Source organism: Ranitomeya imitator, chromosome 2 (assembly GCF_032444005.1).
Source record: "Ranitomeya imitator isolate aRanImi1 chromosome 2, aRanImi1.pri, whole genome shotgun sequence".
Classification (NCBI taxonomy): domain Eukaryota; kingdom Metazoa; phylum Chordata; class Amphibia; order Anura; family Dendrobatidae; genus Ranitomeya; species Ranitomeya imitator.
Window position 1 is genome coordinate 172,032,142 of NC_091283.1, and position 20,293 is coordinate 172,052,434.

The following is a 20,293-nucleotide window of genomic DNA, read 5'->3' on the forward strand; positions in this document are numbered from 1 at the left end:
TAGTGCTGTAATACCAAGGAAATAAAGCCACTAATCACTGTCATAAAAAGGCATGTTGGCAGTTTGTAAGGGGGCTAAGCACATGTAAACTTCACATTTCTTTAAGAATATCAAATAGGTCACTAGCTGTGAAAGATACAAAATAGCTCATCTGCTTTAGATGCCCCTTTTAATTTTCTATTAGTGCACATTTAGGTCATATTAGGGAGTACTAATATAACTTAGCCATATTTGATATGTACTCATTGTGTCCATTGTTTTAAAGCGAGAAACTTGCGCGAGTCTCTCGCCTCAAGCCGGCAGTCGTTACCAGAGTGTGCGGCTGTATGTATTTCTATGCAGCTGAACGCTCTGGTCCCGAGTGGCGGTGGCAGTGCCGGGTATTGATGCGCGAGTTTCTTGCATTGCACTCACAAGTGTGACCCCGCCCTAATAATCAAACTCATGAAATTATATGGAATGATTGACACACTGAGGTTTTGTGTACTTACATGGGATTGTGAATTTATATATCATTGATTATTTTCACTTTTTCAGGGGGAGATTGGTCCTCCTGGAATGCCAGGACCTCCAGGAAAAATTGGCTCTAAGGTATATACAATATATTATTATTACAGTCCACATTATACACTGTTTGCAATATACTGTATTGTCCAATGTGAGGTATAATGATAAACCCGGGTGTCTGGAATCTCTGTAGTATATGAATCACCTGTTACTTTTTAATGCAGTACTTTTTAGTTTCTGTAATTTGGAAAAGTTTTTCATTTAATCTCTTACTCTTATTTAGGGGCCAGCTGGTTCTCGAGGAGAAAGAGGACCCCCTGGACCACTGGTAATACAACTACTTACAGAGCTTCTCCACTACTATATAAGTTAAACATAAAAGGCCCAGAGCAGAAAAAAGCTCAACTACCAGACCCATGCAACTCTTCCACACTTCGTACAGTGTTCCCCACTAGTTTCCTGAAATCAACATCCAGCAGGCAGTTTCATATGACCCCTGCACCCAGTCAGTATCGGCTGCAAACATCGCATTCCGTTTAAACAGGAAGACAGAATGAGATTTAAAGGCTGCAGATGATCATTAGTCACTGATTAGCTGCAGTAGTCAACTAAGGCTTTCCACCGATGTTGATACCAGAGACCGGCAGGGGACACAATACAGAGGGCTAAGGAGCGGCGTGTGTCCTGTAAGTGAATATATATTTTTTTCTTACAACGCCCTTGGCCCATTAAGTTTAATCCCTATAGCAGTGGACAACCCTTTTACATATCACACTTTGTAGATATAACTGTGATACCTAATTTTCTTCTCTTTTGGGTTGTCAGGGTCGTATGGGTGAGGCGGGTGACAAAGGTCTGCCTGGATCTCCAGTAAGTTCACAAAGTCATGACAATCTGTGTGCAATATATCATAATGTAGAAAGCGTTGTTGGTGACAAGGTGGGGACACTACTTGATCTTTCTTTCTATTACCCTTTTTCAAATATTCATGTTTTTTCTTTTATCTCATTACTTTAATTATTTCATTATCATAACTCTGTCTTTTTTTTTCACATTACACCATTACATTGATTCAGAATGCATTTGTTTTGCTATTCCGTATTCTAAAAGTGGGAAATTATTGCTTGGATTCTCAGTTTCCTTTTTGACAAGTGCTAGCAATCGTTTTTACTTTTTCTTTATTACAACAAACTCAATAAAAATTATTAAAACAAAAATATATGACATTCAATGACTTACTGGTATAAAGTTTAGACAATTAATATTCGATCGCTGGGGGGCCAACTCTTTTTTTTTTTATTTAAATAGATTTTTATTAACAATATAAAGAAGAACATCAGAATGCCATTTACATTGCATTATATCACATACACATTTTCTTATTTTAATAAACCCCAACATTACCCCAACTACCCCCCTACGACAGCTCAGTCTCAATCTTCACCCCACTGAGGCCTTCTCTGCCTCGTGTAATTTATCCTCATCCAGGTCTTAGGAAACTCGACGACTATACTCCTCAATCCAAATCAAGCCAAGGAGACCATATTTTATTAAACATTTCTATTTTCCCCCTTTTTTTGTACACCCCCTTTTCCAATTTTAGACCATGTTGAACATATTGGAGAAATTCCCTTCTCACAGGTGGTTCCGCATTTATCCAATTTCGTGCTATTACTTTCCTGGCCATGTAGAGTAGCCTAGCGATTGCAATCTTCCAAGTATTGTCAACTCCAATTTCTTCCACATATCCCAGCACGCATACTATCGGGTCTCTAAGAACTCTGCACTTATACGCTGCTTCAACTCGGCTCAAAACCACCACCCAAAAGGCAGCCAGTCTCGGACACGTCCACATCATGTGATATATTCCTGCATTCTCACTCGCACACCTCGGACACTCAGAATTGGCACGCAATCCCGCTTTGTATAGCACTTCCGGAGATTTATATACCCTATGCAGAATGTATAGCTGCGAGAGCCTATATGGTTCACTCAAGGATAGTCGCGGAACCCACTCCATCACCGATTCCCAGGTTTCATTTTCCATCGGTCCCACTTCTCTCTCCCACTTAGCTCTCGCCTTTATAGGGAAATCTAGCAGGAACGTGTGCATAAGGTCCTTATACAGAGTGGAAATAACTCCCCTTGTAGTTCCGTCACCACACACATACTCCAACACTATATCATCTTGAACCCTGATATCAGCCTTCTTATTCTGAGCTCTAAAGGCATGTCTCATCTGCGCATACTGATATTCCCCTGTGGATCGCAAACCAAATTCTTCCTGCAATTGGGAGAAGGACTTCAGTTCCTGTCGCTGGATTATCTGGTGAACAAAGCAAATTCCCTTATTCTGCCATTCCAATAGTCCTCCCAAGGCCTCAAATTCCTTTAAATTGTGGTTAGACCATATCGGTGTGAATTTAGTCAACCCTTTAACCCCACGAATCTGCCTTAGTCTATTCCATAATTTACGAATCAGGAACAGGGTTGGGTATACTTTCCCCAGAGCGCTCAAAGAGCCATCTTCCAAACACCTGGCCATCGGTCGTCGGTCCGTCACCTCTTCCATTAGCTGTTGTACTGCACTGGATGACGCCCCTCGCGCCCAGCCCTTCAAATGCTGGCTCTGGGCCGCAAGGAAGTATATTTCCGGGTTGGGCAAAGCCAAACCACCATCTTCCTTGGGTCGCTGAAGCGTCTCCAGGCTAATACGTGGATATTGTCTTCCCCATATCAAACTTCTAAAAAGGGCGTTAATCTGCCTGAACTTCCCCCGCGGGATCCAAATTGGTGCGTTATGTAGAACATAAAGAATTTTAGGCATCAGGACCATTTTAATAAGGTTTACCCTACCGACGACCGATAGATGTAGCTTATTCCAGGCATCTACCTTTGCCTTGAGTACCCCCATAACAGGAGTCAAATTTCTTTGCAGGAACTCCGCAATTGGCACCGAAATCCATATTCCAAGGTATTTAAATTGGGAAACCACCTTCAGCCTCTCATCCCCAACATCCTCACTCACATTCTCTCCTACGTCATCCACTCTAAAAAGAACCGTCTTATCCCAATTAATTGTTAGTCCCGACACAGTACCAAATCTCTCAACAATTTCAACGGCCCCTCTTAGTGAATCGTCTGGATCCGCCAGGAACAGCAAAACATCATCCGCGTATAACGCTATTTTTTCCTCTACTTTCCCATACCTAAACCCAGGGACCCCATCCGACTGGCGAATCTTAGCAGCAAGAGGTTCTACAGCCAACGCGAACAGGAGGGGTGAAAGCGGGCATCTCTGCCTAGTACCCCTAGCCAGCCCTATAGGTCGAGATAGCTCCCCGTTTACTCTAATTCTAGCGGACGGTAATGAGTACAACAGCTGTATCCAGGCCACAAACTGCGGACCAAACCCCATACATTCCAGCACCTGCCAGAGGTACCCCCATTCGACACTGTCAAACGCCTTATGTGCATCTAGCGATACAATCACTCTTCGACCACAGTTGTCAGACTCTACCTGCAAATTTACATATAACCTCCGCAAATTGATCGCCGTTGATCTATCCGGCATAAAGCCAGATTGGTCCGAATGCACCAGACTCGCAATAACACTAGAGAGGCGGAGAGCCAACACCTTGGCCAGAAGCTTGACATCAATAGTTAGTAAAGAAATTGGGCGGTACAACTCCGGTTTCCCCAAGTCCTTATTCTCCTTTGGAATGACCACTATTATGGCCTCTCTCATAGAGGCTGGCAAGCGCCCACAGGACCTAGCTTCCTCCAATACCATTTTTAATCTAGGAATCAACACTTCTGCCAACCCTTTATAGATCTCAGCGGGTAGCCCATCGACCCCAGGCGCCTTCCCATTAGCCATAGACATCAATGCCCGACTCAATTCCTCCTCAGTGATAGGGGCCTCAAGGCTCTCCCTATCTGCCTCACTCAGTCTCGGCAGATCCAGACCTTCCAAGAAAGTCAGTGTGTCCTCGACCGATTCACCAACCCGAGAGGAATACAAATCTGCATAGAAGTCCGCGAAGGCTCTCAAGATTTCAGGCGTTTCCATTATTTTACCTCCACTAGCAGAGTCCAAAGAATGTATATATGAAGAACCTCTCTGAGCAGCAGCCACTACCGACAGCATATGTCCCACTGTTTCTCCCTCCTGATAGAACAATACCCTTTGGAAATCCCGCTTCCTCTCGGCTTTGCCTAACAGAATTTTTTCCAAATGATTTTGTGCGTTTTTCATCCTTCTCTCTGCCTCAGGGGTTCCCAGTGTAGCCATCCCGTCTTCTGCTTCCTTCAACTCCTCAACTGCCACTTTTTCTGCCTCTCTCGTCCTCCGCTTACACCTACTAATGTCCCTAAACAGTAGTCCCCTCAGATACGCCTTCATTGCATCCCAAATCGTAAGAGCATCAGTACTTCCATCATTTAAGAGAAAGAATTCCGCTACCTCCCGTCCTATACTTTCCAACTCAATACTCTGTAACCAATTAGGATGAATCTTCCATTCTCTCCCACTTAGCGAGTGAGCCCCCTCCAATCTAACCTCTACTTCAATTGGACTATGGTCCGACAAGGCCCTTGGCAGATATCTCACCTCCCCAACCAATGTGTCCAAAATCCTGTTACCCAGAGCCATATCAATCCTAGAGAGCGTGGCATGCGCCGGTGAATAACATGAGTACCCTCTCTCCCCAATATGTCTAACCCTCCAAAGATCAATCAAACCTATCTCCTGTATATAGGTGCCAAATGTTGTTATGTGTCCCTCCGACCTATTCTGAGTATTTTTATTTTTATCCCAATATTCATCACAGATATTGTTTAGATCCCCGATAATTATTAACGGTGCCGGCCCCCATCTTTCCAGTCGCTCCATTACTTCTCTAATTTTCCTGCTAGAGTAGGGAGGCGGAATATACAGGTCCTTCTAAAAAAATTAGCATATAGTGTTAAATTTCATTATTTACCATAATGTAATGATTACAATTAAACTTTCATATATTATAGATTCATTATCCACCAACTGAAATTTGTCAGGTCTTTTATTGTTTTAATACTGATAATTTTGGCATACAACTCCTGATAACCCAAAAAACCTGTCTCAATAAATTAGCATATTTCACCCATCCAATCAAATAAAAGTGTTTTTTAATAACAAACAAAAAAACCAACAAATAATAATGTTCAGTTATGCACTCAATACTTGGTCGGGAATCCTTTGGCAGAAATGACTGCTTCAATGCGGCGTGGCATGGAGGCAACCAGCCTGTGACACTGCTGAGATGTTATGGAGGCCCAGGATGCTTCAATAGCGGCCTTAAGCTCATCCAGAGTGTTGGGTCTTGCGTCTCTCAACTTTCTCTTCACAATATCCCACAGATTCTCTATGGGGTTCAGGTCAGGAGAGTTGGCAGGCCAATTGAGCACAGTAATACCATGGTCAGTAAACCATTTACCAGTGGTTTTGGCACTGTGAGCAGGTGCCAGGTCGTGCTGAAAAATGAAATCTTCATCTCCATAAAGCATTTCAGCCGATGGAAGCATGAAGTGCTCCAAAATCTCCTGATAGCTAGCTGCATTGACCCTGCCCTTGATGAAACACAGTGGACCAACACCAGCAGCTGACATGGCACCCCACACCATCACTGACTGTGGGTACTTGACACTGGACTTCAGGCATTTTGGCATTTCCTTCTCCCCAGTCTTCCTCCAGACTCTGGCACCTTGATTTCCGAATGACATGCAAAATTTGCTTTCATCAGAAAAAAGTACTTGGGACCACTTAGCAACAGTCCAGTGCTGCTTCTCTGTAGCCCAGGTCAGGCGCCTCTGCCGCTGTTTATGGTTCAAAAGTGGCTTTACCTGGGGAATGCGGCACCTGTAGCCCATTTCCTGCACACGCCTGTGCACGGTGGCTCTGGATGTTTCCACACCAGACTCAGTCCACTGCTTCCTCAGGTTCCCCAAGGTCTGGAATCGGTCCTTCTCCACAATCTTCCTCAGGGTCCGGTCTCCTCTTCTCGTTGTACAGCGTTTTCTGCCACATTGTTTCCTTCCAACAGACTTACCATTGAGGTGCCTTGATACAGCACTCTGGGAACAGCCTATTTGTTGAGAAATTTCTTTCTGGGTCTTACCCTCTTGCTTGAGGGTGTCAATGATGGCCTTCTTGACATCTGTCAGGTCGCTAGTCTTACCCATAATGGGGGTTTTGAGTAATGAACCAGGCAGGGAGTTTATAAAAGCCTCAGGTATCTTTTGCATGTGTTTAGAGTTAATTAGTTGATTCAGAAGATTAGGGTAATAGGTCGTTTAGAGAACCTTTTCTTGATATGCTAATTTATTGAGACAGGTTTTTTGGGTTATCAGGAGTTGTATGCCAAAATCATCAGTATTAAAACAATAAAAGACCTGACAAATTTCAGTTGGTGGATAATGAATCTATAATATATGAAAGTTTAATTGTAATCATTACATTATGGTAAATAATGAAATTTAACACTATATGCTAATTTTTTGAGAAGGACCTGTACATCGCTGCAACACACAACATCACTCCATACAGTATACACCGTATTAGTACGTACTGCCCATCCACATCCACACATACCTTCACCTCCTCATACTGAACTCCCGCTGGAACCAAGATTGAGACTCCTCTTGCATACGTGGAGAAGGTAGAATGATATCCCTTCTGGATCCACCGTCTATTCAGAACATCCACCTTTTCCCTTACCAAATGCGTCTCCAGCAAGCATATCATTGAGGCCCGTTGGTCTCTTGCATATTGCAAACACGCGGCACGTCTAGATTTCTCCCCTAGGCCTCTCACATTCCAGCACAAAATCTTAAAACGGGTCCCCATCACTTGGCTCATCTTCACTATAAGTATCGTCAATTTTGAGCCCAAGCTGTCTAACTACCCTCCCCCCCCCCTCTCCCAACTCCCCCTCCCACCCTTCCCCCCTCACATCTAACCATTCCACCTCTTTTCAAGAGTGGGGCATCATCGCCCATAGCGAACACTCCGTTTGGCATTACCTTCCCAACCCTCCTCCCACCACTGTACATAACAGGATTTCAGACATTTTGAAAAATAACATATCTCAAAACATTTTAACGTAGAATTATTTACACACGCAAGAAACCTGCATACACTTAAAATATGCCGCATACCCTTCCTCCCCCTTTCCCAGCAACCATTACACCATCCCTTTAACTTTAACTGAATACAATCCAGCTCCCTTCTTCACCCCCCATACCCCCTGGTTTGTCAATCACATGACTCTTTGCCAACTGACAGATAAGTAAACAAGATCAGACTCTTCCCACAGTTTCAGTCTCCTTTTCCTTTAAGCTTTTTAGCATTAATATCGATTCACTGGGTAGCGTCCTCCGGCTTCTGAAAAAAATGAAATTTATCAAACGCCACCACCCTCAGTCTTGCTGGAAACATCATGGAGTACTGTACTCCCAACTCCCTCAGCCGTCTCTTGATACCCGTGAACATCATCCGTTGTCTCTGCACCAAAGTAGAATAGTCTGGGTAGATAGCAATCTTTTGGCCTTCAACTGTCAGATCCGTCATGTCTCTGGCCTTCCTCAGGATAATGTCTCTGTCTCTATAGTTTAGAATTTTGGCGAGCATGGTACGGGGATTCGCTCCAGGGACAGGTGGTTTCGGCGGGACCCTATGCGCTCTTTCTACCGCGAACACTTTTGTTAGCGCCATATCTCCAAATGTTTCTAACAGCCATTTTTCAATATATTCCGTTGGATTCCTCCCTTCAGCTTTTTCAGGGATGCCCACTATGCGAATATTGTTTCTTCTGGACCTGTTCTCAAGGTCCTCATTTTTCGCAGCCAATTCAGCTATTGCTTGAGTGAACTTTTTCTCTGCTTTTTGCAGCTGCACTATATGATCTTCTACAGTGCTCACTCTCTCCTCTACCTCCCCCACACGTTTGTCAATCTTCTGCATGGCTGCGTTTATCTGGGCTGTGTCTCCCTTAACCTCCTGTATCTGTAAGGTCAGAGACTGTTTACATGAAGAGACTAGCGCAAAAACGTCTCTTAGGGTAGGCTCAGCTTCTGGCGCCATTTCCTCGGGTCCCCCTTCTGCCACCGCCATTTTACTCTCCTTTCTCCCCTGTTGTACCTCATGTTCTCCTGCTGGGCTCTCCTCCTCCTCCTCCTCTTCGGTATCAGCTCCGGCTCCCTCCTCTGCGGCCTCCGCTCTCGCAAACTGCTGGAGCTTTGCCGCTACCTCCATGCGCTTTCTACATGCGGCGTTCTCCTTGTCTGCCTTCTCCCTCGTGTCGGCGCCATCTTGGATTGCGCCTGCATCCCCGGCTCCCGCGTCCTTCTGCCGTCTCCTGGTCATGTTCGCCGGCTCCAGCACCACCGCTCAGCACCGCCGGACCCTCCAAGTCTCCCCGCAGCCGGTAAGCACCCGCAGGGACCAAACAGCAGCGGCTCTGCAGGATTTTAGAATGTACAGCGGCGGGAGCTCACAGCCGCACATCCGCTCACATGGACTCTCAGGCCACGCCCCCCGGGGGGCCAACTCTTGACTTTTCTGTCAATCACCTGTATGGGTTTTTCTTAGTAAAGAACGAACGAGAGCTGTAGCCACTTTAAACATCTAGCATTTTTTAGGTCGTAATTAGAAGTAATAGACCTTCTTTCCTAGGGTTCTCCTGGTAATCCTGGGTCTGATGGGGAGCCTGGAAAAACTGGACCTCCTGGAGATCCTGGCCCCCCTGGCACTGAAGGCCCTGTCGGACCTATAGGATATACAGTGAGTAGGTTTTTGTTCCACTAGAAATTCGTATGGTAGAATTTGATTAAATCTCTTGTTCATAGGTTTCACTAAAATCAGAGCAATTATGTAGGATTGTGCTTAACAATTGGTATAATAAAGAGATGTTGTTCAAAGACATCAAGTGACAATATGCTGATGCTGAAAATGTGAGAACTATAGATAAGTTTCAGATTCATGCTTTGTGTAGTTTGGAAATGACCTGTTTACTGTTACTATAATTACTCAGCTGCTGTTTGCATTTGTTTTAGGGTCGGGAAGGACCTGCTGGGATTGAGGGGCCTCCTGGTGAGAAAGGAGAGAAGGTGAGTCAGTGGAAGAGTCTAAAGGTACCTTCACACTGAACGATATCGCTAGCGATCCGTGACGTTGCAGCGTCCTGGCTAGCGATATCATTGAGTTTGACAGGCAGCAGCGATCAGGATCCTGCTGTGCCATCTTTGGTCGGAGCAGAAAGTCCAGAACTTTATTTCGTCGCTGGACTCCCGCAGACATCGCTGAATCGGCGTGTGTGACGCCGATTCAGCGATGTCTTTACTGGTAACCAGGGTAAACATCGGGTTACTAAGCGCAGGGCCGCGCTTAGTAACCCGATGTTTACCCTGGTTACCAGCATGAATGTAAAAAAACCAAACACTACATACTTACATTCCGGTGTCTTTCCTCCGGCGCTGTGCTTCTCTGCACTGTGTAAGCGCCGGCCGGAAAGAACACAGCAGTGACGTCATCGCTGTGCTTTCCGGCTGGCGCTCACAGTCAGTGCAGAGAAGCACAGCGCCGGGGGACAGACACCGGAATGTAAGTATGTAGTGTTTGTTTTTTTTTACGTTTACGCTGGTAACCAGGGTAAACATCGGGGTACTAAGCGCGGCCCTGCGCTTAGTAACCCGATGTTTACCCTGGTTACCAGGGGACTTCGCAAAGTTGGTCGCTGGAGAGCTGTCTGTGTGACAGCTCTCCAGTGACCACACAGCGACGCTGCAGCGATCGGGATCGTTGTCTAGATCGCTGCAGCATCGCTAAATGTGACGGTACCTTAAAGGTACCGTCACACTCAGCAACTTTGCAACGAGAACGACAACAATCCGTGACGTTTCAGCGTCCTGGATAGCGATCTCGTTGTGTTTGACACGCAGCAGCAATCTGGATCCCGCTGTGCCATCGCTGGTCGGAGCTAGAAGTCCAGAACTTTATTTCGTTGTCAGGTCGGGGTGTATCGTCATGTTTGACATCAAAAGCAACGACGCCAGCAACGTTTTACATGGAGCTAACAACCAGCGAGAACGATAAGTGAGTCGCCGTTACGTCACTGGATCGCTCCTGCATCGTTCTGGAGTTGCTGTGTTTGACGTCTCTACAGCGACCTAAACAGCGACGCTCCAGCGATCGGCACGTTGTCTATATCGCTGCAGCGTCGCTGAGTGTGACGGTACCTTAATACTGGCTATTCACCCTGGATGTATATTGACTAAACCTGCGGATGTCAACAGAGCTGAGGACTATTGAGTGTGTTTGAGGCCTTCTGATGGCAGTTGTCAGGGGAGGATAGGATGGGCCCCCTGGATTTCACCTGAACATTCCTTTTGGTCTCGGGGAGATGAGCAGCTGCCTGACTTCGTGAATAGGGAGATTCTGGGTAATAGCTATTGGCCAAACTTATTAAAGACTTTCATACACTTTAGATAGCTGTTGACCCAACAATGATTCAACCACTTATTTGTCTGGCAGCTACCTTGCCCGACTTTCCCATATACAGGAGCGCTCACTCTGACGAGTGATCATGTGTTCTCTCTGAAAGAGACAAGTCTTATAGTGGCTTATGTCTTAGAGAACAAAACATCAGCATTCCAAAATTGAACATGCCGGATCCCTATCTCCTGTCATCTGTTGGGGAAGAATTGATGATCTCCATACACATAAGACTGTCTGTCAAACCCATTAATATTTGCGGGTTCGGCCGACGTTAGTCTAATGTGAATGACCAGTCTTAAAGGATAGCGACACCTATGGGGCAATATTTGTTTACTAATTGCATAATTTTTGCAATTGGGTTTCATTAAAACTTTCACAACCATTGGTTTTTACAGGCTCTTTCTTTCCTTCCATCTTTGACTGCAGAATTAATTAACCGAAAATCAATCAGTGAGCTTGTTCTGACAAGAGAGTTTGTAACTTTCTGAGATGCTCTATGCTGATTTATGACCACATCATATCTCAGCTCAACTTTGATGTGGTTTCATAAATCAGTAGGGAGGACTTTGGAAAAAGATAAATAAAAGAACTACATAGTCCCTTTCAGAAAAATATCACTGATGGATTCCCAGTTAAAGACTTTTTCCAAAATTTACTAGTAGGAAGCCTGACTGAGAAAACAATAAAAGAAGCCATTCTCAACCCCAGAATAAACTCTCCACACCCATGCTACAACTCTGACGGGAAGTCATAATATCCTAAACACAAGTCACCTAATTCCACAACCTGTGGCGTCAGTGGTCAGGTCACTGGTGGTTGTGACATGATCAATTCTGGTCCTCTGGAGACCAGCATAGAGGTAGAAAAAATATCCAACATCACAGATCACTCTTTTAATAAACAGTCGTGATCAGTCTTTCATGTGTACTTTTAATGGGATGATCGGCCAAAATGGTCAAGATCATCTTATTTCTTATGTCTGTGTCCTGTCAATACATGTACCACAGTTAAACAGCCGCTTGCAAGAAGAAACGTACATAAAGGAAAGTGGGACCAAAAGCAGGGATCAAAGTAGTTCCCCTTTATGATACCTGGTAGTGCCAAAATTAACAGAAGGAATTGGTGCTTGTTTGCCTTACCTTTGGTGCCAATTACTTCTACCTTGTTTGCTGACGTAGCTGTGCCTATGAGGAATTGAGTCCTTCATGGGTTCTCACACAGCATGTAATGGGGCCAACCACAACTGGGCCTTCACTCCTCAGGGGCGCAACAAACATTTTTGGTATGAAAATAAATATATTCACTTACAGAGTTTTCTTTATGATTTAGGGCATGTTTGGAGCAATTGGAGACCAGGGGGTCAGCGGGCTGGATGGGGAGCAGGTAAGTGTATCATTTCAATAGAAAATGAATTGAAGTGTTAGTGGTGTAGCTAGGGAGGATATAGAAGGAATAGTGTCAGAGTCATCTAGTTTGGTTGGAGCACCTGATGAAAAATCATAAATGGAGACAGCATAGAAAAGCATTGACTCATCATTATATACAGAGAAAACCCAATACATAAGCACCACAGCAGGGAAGTTAGTGAGTCAGCTCATTCTCAGTCATGGCATACAGAGCTTTTAATTTGCATCTGTATGTATGGTTGCTGGGTGTATGTCTAGCTTTATTAAGGTGTAGTCACAGAGTTAATTAAACTAGTCATTACTCCGTATTTTGTGGCTTGACTACATAACACATAATAAATCATCAAAAGAAATAACAAATTACTGATCTTCAGTTTTCATGTCCTGCATTTTTTACTCCTTTCATTCATTTTTGTGTTACTTGAAAACTGTCAGGAAGTTGTTGTCATTGCTGTTTTTATATGGGTTAGCTCGTTAATACAGTTTCTCCATTTATTTATTTTTTCCCTGTTAATATTTCAGATTCTTAAAAATAAATTCTCATGCTTTGTTTAGCTGCGGCACATTGCATGACAACACAGGCCTCCACATATAGGGGCCAAGCGCAGATTTCCAGAGCATGTAATATGATTAAGAGCAGCTACCCAGAGCATACGTGCAATTCACAGAACTATGAAAAATGTTTCCAGATTAAACAGAGAACGATATAGCGGTGTGGCTGTCAAGCAATTCTTTATAAAAGTCGCAGCATATCATTATAAGATCATTACAAATGTATTGCTTCTTGTCACGGTGGTTTTACATTACCTGCTGATTGTCAGTCGCCATGTACTAGCCTATTTAGACAGGCAGACTGCGCTTTTAGTGCAATAGATTGTTCAGGGCGTATAGATTGTTGTTGTTCTCGGCAGCACTTGTCCTGTTTATACAGAATAATTCGCTGGTGAGAATTATGATCTTTTGTGCAGCACAAAAGATAATTTCACACGACGAACAATCATTGTGCTAATTTATCAGGTGATCGACAGCCTGTTCACACTGCAAAATTATCGGAAACGAGCAGTCACAATAATCTTTCAGTGTAAATTAACTTTTAATGGCTACGTAGTTTCTGCAAAACCATGTGAACAATAACCATAAGCAAGCATTTCTACCTTGTGTCTCGGCACTTTCAGCTCACCCCTGATTAGAGATGTACAAGCAATATTGTGTAAGGCTGTAATCACACATTGCAAAACTGTGGGAAATCTGTGTCATCTTTGGAAAATTGTTACAAAAGCCTATTGACTTTACGATTTTGAAACAGGGGAACACAGCCCCTGAGCACTGAAAGTAAGCAACTATGGGATCTCAAAGAAGCCTGCAATTTGTTAAGGAAGTCGCAGGTTCCTTTTAACTGCAAATAGAGCTTGGTTTACAATGTTCATGCAATTCCTGGAATTTCAATATTGATGGCATGGAGAAAAGCAATGAGGCGCCTGTCTCTTTGTCAAAGTCTCTTACATTGTGATCTCTCTTATGTCTATTTTTTACCCTTATGGTTCAAGGGTTCACCAGGTTCTTCTGGAACTGAAGGCCCTGTTGGAAAAAAAGGAGATCAGGTCAGTGTATAAAAATCAATTTGGAAGGGTTGACTAAGTCGGCATAATACCTGCATATGCTTGGTGTCTCAGTGGTTAGCCATGTTGCTCTGCAATGCAGTGGCAATCATGATCAGCAGTGATTATTTACCATGGAGACTAATGGCCTAAGACCCGTTTCACACATCAGTTTTTTGCCATCAGTCACAATCCGTCGAATTTAAAAAAAAAAAGGATCTGGTGACTGATTCCGCCGGATCCGTTTTTTTCTCAAAGACTTGTATTAGCGATGGATTGCGATGGATGGCCTCACGTTTCATCCGTTGTTCACCGTATCTGTTGAAAATTGTTTGTCCGGCTGCCAGAGACAACGGACAAAGTAACGTTGTGTATGTCGAAAAAACAGACAGCGACGGATCCGTCAAATGATGGAATCTGGCAACTGATTCTGTTTTTTTTAGCTGAACATGCTCCGATCCAATGAGCCAGATCCGTTAGTCGGATCCGTCTAAAAAATGGATCCGTCGCATCAGTTTTTCACAATCTGCGATGGAGCCAATGAATTGTGACTGACGGTAAAAAACTGATGTGTGAAAGGGGACCAAGAAAAAGAATAAGATAGTGGATCTGATATTTAAAAGCTTTAATAGGTATGCTTTTATTTATTCCTGTTTTATAGGGTGACACTGGTCTTCCAGGAAGCCTAGGACCAATTGGATCTATTGGCGAACCAGGAGAAAGAGGTCATCCTGGTCTGCTAGGTCCTCCAGGAAGGTCAGGGAAGGAGGTATGGCACAGTATCAGAAATCAAATATAGACACAGCAGTTTTGAGCACACTTTCTCTGAAGACTTCATTATTTTCTCTGTTTAGGGAGATGTAGGGGAAATTGGAGATATCGGAGATGCAGGTGTCCCTGGAGAAAAGGTTTGTCCAAAATCAATTTATTCTATCGAGAAATGTATTTTCATTGCACTTGGTTATTACCTTTAAAATTCTGTATCTTATGCCAGGGAGAATTGGGGTCTTTTGGTAGTAGTGGAAATCCTGGTCCAAGTGGCAGTATCGGAGACAGAGGCGCTAGAGGCCCAAAGGGTGAGAAGGGGCTCAATGGACATCAGGTGAGAATGATCATGTACATCAATGACAATCCTTTTAGCTACGGTAATTATTCAACAGACCCTATAAGAAGAAAAAAATATTATTCTGGTAATTTAATATTAAGAGTTTCCGCCCTTTTTTTTATCTGAGACTGCTCCATGAATCCATTAATATTTGCTTCACTAAGACTTATAGCGGTATCATCATTATGTACTTTTTATATAGATTGTGGTTGATGTTGTTTTTCAGGGTGAACCAGGATTGATGGGTGTACCTGGTGCTCATGGGCCTATTGGAGATATGGTATGTGCAAAATATAAAAAGTGAGTCTCAAATTAATATACGGTATACAGTATATTTATGGAATTATCCATTACAGGGTCCCCCTGGAAAAATGGGACGTCTTGCACAAGATGGCCCACAAGGGAAGAAGGTAATGTTCTCATACACACCTTCTAATGCCAACGTGTGGTTCTCAAGCTGTTGGAAAAATCCAACTCTCAGCATGTCGTAACAGCCTTATACTGGAGTTTGTAGTTTCCAAATAGGTGGTGTCGAATTGCCACTCATTATATTATAATTTATCTGGTTCTGGTCTTCTCTGCAGGGCGATATGGGTTATCCGGGTGTGTCTGGTTATCCTGGACCACAAGGTGCACCGGTATGTAGAGTTCACAAGCTAAAGCTATTGCACTTCTGATATGTTCCTACTTTTCAAAGGAAATGTGAAAGACAATTTATTTTCAAACCAATAATAACACGTCGAAAACCTCCGCAGTCGATATGCATCCACCAGGCTAACAATCACACCTTAAACCATTAAACCACTACACCACTAAGCTGGAACACTCGTCCTACTAGATGGTGGTAGACTAACCTACTGTATGTCAACTATAAACTAAAAAAAATAGCTCATTAAGGAGGCAAGATACTGCAATTAATAGATAAATGTGGTGTATGCATGAATGCATCTATATATATAATTGTCTAAGGGGTACTTCCGTCCTTCTGTTGGCAACTTCCGTAACGGAAATCCCACATCGCTGATTGGTCTCGGCAGCTGCCCGTCATGGCTGCCACGACCAATCAGCGACGGGCACAGTCCGATTAGTCCCTCCCCTACTCCCCTGCAATCAGTGCCCGGCGCCCGCTCCGTAATCCCCTCCAGTCACCGCTCACATAGGGTTAATGCCGGCGGTAACGGGCCGCGGGTACCGCACTCCGTTACCGCTGCTATTAACCCTGTGTGTCCCCAACTTTTTTACTATTGATGCTGCCTATGCAGCATCAATAGTAAAAAGATGTAATGTTAAAAATAATAAAAAAACAAAAAACCTGCTATTCTCACCTTCCGTGGTCTGACGATGCGCTCGCGCTGGCCGCCATCTTCCGTTCCCAGAGATGTATTGTGAAATTACCCAGAAGACTTAGCGGTCTCGCAAGACTGCTAATTATTATTTATTTATTATTTATTATTATTTATTAATTATTATTGCTAACTGACGGTTTAAATATTATAATATTAATTATTATTAATTAATTATTAATTATTAATAATAGCTCTATGAGAGAGCGAGAGAGAGAGATTTCTCCATTCCAGAATCAAAAACAAAGCTTCAGGGCATGCTCAGTGTGTTAAAAACGGATTCGGTCACCGGAAATGTTCTTTCACACATCAGTTCCATGCGTTTATTGCCGGAAACGTCCCTTCTGGCTTTTTCGCCGGACACAAAAAACGTTGCAGGAGACGTTTTTTGTATCCGGCAAAAAAGCCTGAAGGGACGGATCTGGCACAAAACGGATGAAACGCATGTCCTTCAGGCACAATCCGGCAGTAATACAACTCTATGGGGAAAAAACGGATCAGGCATCAGAAAAAAACTGATCCAGATTGTGCCTGAAACTGCCGGATTGTGCCTGAAACCAAAAACCTGATGTGTGAAAGCAGCCTTAGTCTTCTGGGTAATTTCGCAATGCATCTCTGGGAACGGAAGATGGCGGCCGGCGCGAGCGCATCGTCAGACGACGGAAGGTGAGAATAGCAGGTTTTTTGTTTTTTTAACGTTACATCTTTTTACTATTGATGCTGCACAGGCAGCATCAATAGTAAAAAAGTTGGGGACACACAGGGTTAATAGCAGCGGTAACGGAGTGCGGTACCCGCGGCCCGTTACCGCTGGCATTAACCCTGTGTGAGCGGTGACTAGAGGGGATTACGGAGCGGGCGCCGAGCACTGACTGCAGGGGAGTAGGGGAGGGACTAATCGGACTGTGCCCGTCGCTGATTGGTCGTGGCAGCCATGACAGGCAGCTGGCGAGACCAAACAGCGACGCGGGATTTCTGTTACGGAAATTGCCGACAGAAAGACGGAAGTACCCCTTAAACAATTAAATATATATATATATATATATATATATATCTTAATAAGTAATGATTTGCTAAAAATGACTGTTTCAGTCACTAATTTATACTCTATTGAAGCATCATCAGATATTGTCTCCTAGAAATAGAAGTTACTGCTTTTTACTGATATTCTGTGTAATAGGGGCCCCGTGGAGCAAAAGGAGAAAAGGGTGACCAGGGCCACAATGGAAACTTGGTGAGTAGGTGTAAATGTAAGGGATCAAAATAGTGATTTGACATAAAGTTGTAGGTAATTTTACTAATTATCTGTGATCGTCCATAGGGTCCTACAGGTCCACTTGGAAATAAAGGTGCATCAGGTCCGGGAGGAATCACAGGACCTGAAGGACAAAAGGGGGACACAGGAACAGAGGGCATTCCTGGGGTTCAGGTAAGGGATAGGTGATGCTTAATATTAGTGGGTTTAATCATGCTTTACACTGATTTTAATGTCAATTAAAATGTCTTATACTTTTAAAGGGACCATTAGGAACCAGCGGTGAGACTGGAGCAGCAGGGGCCCCTGGCAGAGAGGTATGTATACAGTATAAAGAAACAGTATTACCCTTTACTATTGAAGCTTCATGAAGAAATCCTGTAAAAACATACAGATACTATGAAAAAGGTATCACAAACACCATATGTACTTTTTCAGGGTATACCAGGAAATAAAGGACAACCTGGGAAACCAGGGGAACCTGGACAAATGGTAGGTATAAAAATTGTCAGTAAGTAACCGGTGTGTAAGTTATTTATTTTAAGTTTAATTGGAGTATGCTGCAAATTTATTTCTATTAAAGTACAAGTATATAGAGGTCCAGTTGTGAACTATGGCAGCTCTATTATGTCTCTGTATAAAGTGTCAGAGATTTGGATGGTGCTGTAATTGTTCCATTTACATGAGGGCCCAGGTGCATCTTACAAGACCCATACCTGAGCACTCTTCAGACAAGTCAGCTTAGTCTGTGTATAATCGGACGTCACTATCATCACTAATTTACCGTAGGAATCCAACACCCATCAGTGTAGATTTTAAAAAGAGCTTGATTGTAATAGAGTATGATAATTTTACGTGATAGATCTATAATGTTTTAGATTATTTTTCATTAAATGGTAAATGAGACTTAGAATTGTTTTTCTCTGCATTTTTATCTTAGGGACCACCTGGGAATGCTGGCCAAGAGGGAAGACCTGGACAGAAGGGAGAGAAGGTATTGACTATGTGGCTTTGAGAATATTGAGTAGAATTCATACATTCTTAATGGCTAAACTACTTCCCATCTTTTTAGGCTTTGTTAATAGATTCTATTCATAATGAAGCCATTACAGCTCTACTCATATCAACTGATACAAGTGACTTATAATTGGGTCCATATTCTCCTCATCGGGGTTCCAGTAGCTGTTTACAACACTGGAGTCCTGAAGATAAAGCAGAAAACACAAATTGTCTCTATAAATTTTAAGAAATAAACATAGGATGTTTGCATATCTCAAATGATTCTCTCTCTTGTTTCCAACTTCTGCGCTGCCAGCTTGTTCAAATCTTTTCCCATATTCAGTGCACCATATTTTTATATTCCGCAATAATTCTGACTTTTGAACTTTTGTGTAGTAGTCTTCCTGGCCAAATATGGTGTCATATAAGGGTCTTCACCTTTCAAATTCTTCTTGGACTACAGTAACATGTTTGTCTTCTCCCTAAATTTGTCTTCTCTATAAATATTTAAGAACTTACATTGATAGATTAGACCTATTCACTTCTTCCTGTGCATCAAAGCCATTTTACCAAACATTTTACCATTTTACAGTCTCCTTTGAATGGGTAAAGCGTCCCTCCCGGAATTTCCCTAATTACAAGGAGTTTGAAGCGATTATGTCCAAACACTTGGAACACCCTGATAAGCGTTCCCAGGAAGGAAGCAGCTTGATATTCTCTATCCCTTTAGCCCAGACCTCGTTGGTAGACGGGCAGAATCCCCTAATGTGGATCCGCCGGTTTCTCGCCAGTCTTCCAAAACAGTCCTGTCTCTACCGGATGGTACATTCCTTAAGGATTCTACGGATAGACAGATTGAATCCTTCGGCTTAGTCAGCTTTTGAAGCGGCTGGCGCCTCCCTCTGTCTGATTTTTGCCTCCACCTGGGTGGCAAAGTCGATGTCTGCCTGGGCAAGAATCCTTCGCCAGGGTATCCTATAGGTAGCTCCTCAGGATGAGCTGGCAGATTTGGCAGACCAGATTGCCCATGCCAGCAAATATCTTTTGACGGCTTCTTTGGATGAGGCCGGTTGTTCTGCCAGGGTTACCAGCAATATCATTGCCATTCGCAGCATTTTCTGGTTGAAAGCGTAGAATGCAGATCTGCTGTCAAAAAAGTTCCTTTCTGGCCTTGCCTTCCAAAGCTCTAGACTTTTGGGGTCCAAACTGGATCAAATAATTTCTGTCGCTACCGATGGAAAAAGCACTTTGCTTCCCCAGTCCAAGCCTAAATGTCTTTTTAATAAGAAGAGGTCACTTCAATTTCGCTCCTTTCGGCCTTTTCCTGCTTCAGGAGATTATGCCCAGCAGGACTACTCTTCCGCCCAAGGTGAAAGGAAGAAGCCGTCTTTCAAACCTGCACCTCACCAGCGTCCAAAGGGTCACTCCTCCAAGTCTTCAGGGTTCCGCAGCAACAGATTTTCCTTGGTGTGACGGGTCACCCCCACCCGGGAATCTCTCCAGGGTGGGAGGCCGGCTTCTTCTCTTCTGGGACGCATGGTTGTCAGTG

The 20,293-nt window shown here is 43.6% G+C and overlaps 1 protein-coding gene across 1 annotated transcript in view; it reads left to right on the plus strand.

Moving 5' to 3' along the window:
• LOC138662406 (collagen alpha-2(I) chain-like) overlaps positions 1 to 20,293 on the plus strand; it is a 554,904-nt gene that overhangs the window by 509,831 nt on the left and 24,780 nt on the right. Inside the window, exons 36-53 of the mRNA XM_069747980.1 lie at positions 538 to 591; positions 791 to 835; positions 1,333 to 1,377; positions 9,218 to 9,325; positions 9,598 to 9,651; positions 12,368 to 12,421; positions 13,992 to 14,045; positions 14,704 to 14,811; positions 14,897 to 14,950; positions 15,037 to 15,144; positions 15,374 to 15,427; positions 15,504 to 15,557; positions 15,732 to 15,785; positions 17,671 to 17,724; positions 17,812 to 17,919; positions 18,009 to 18,062; positions 18,184 to 18,237; positions 18,686 to 18,739. Of these exons, the coding sequence (XP_069604081.1) occupies positions 538 to 591; positions 791 to 835; positions 1,333 to 1,377; positions 9,218 to 9,325; positions 9,598 to 9,651; positions 12,368 to 12,421; positions 13,992 to 14,045; positions 14,704 to 14,811; positions 14,897 to 14,950; positions 15,037 to 15,144; positions 15,374 to 15,427; positions 15,504 to 15,557; positions 15,732 to 15,785; positions 17,671 to 17,724; positions 17,812 to 17,919; positions 18,009 to 18,062; positions 18,184 to 18,237; positions 18,686 to 18,739 (1,170 nt within the window). The remainder of the gene's footprint in view (positions 1 to 537; positions 592 to 790; positions 836 to 1,332; positions 1,378 to 9,217; positions 9,326 to 9,597; positions 9,652 to 12,367; positions 12,422 to 13,991; positions 14,046 to 14,703; positions 14,812 to 14,896; positions 14,951 to 15,036; positions 15,145 to 15,373; positions 15,428 to 15,503; positions 15,558 to 15,731; positions 15,786 to 17,670; positions 17,725 to 17,811; positions 17,920 to 18,008; positions 18,063 to 18,183; positions 18,238 to 18,685; positions 18,740 to 20,293) is intronic.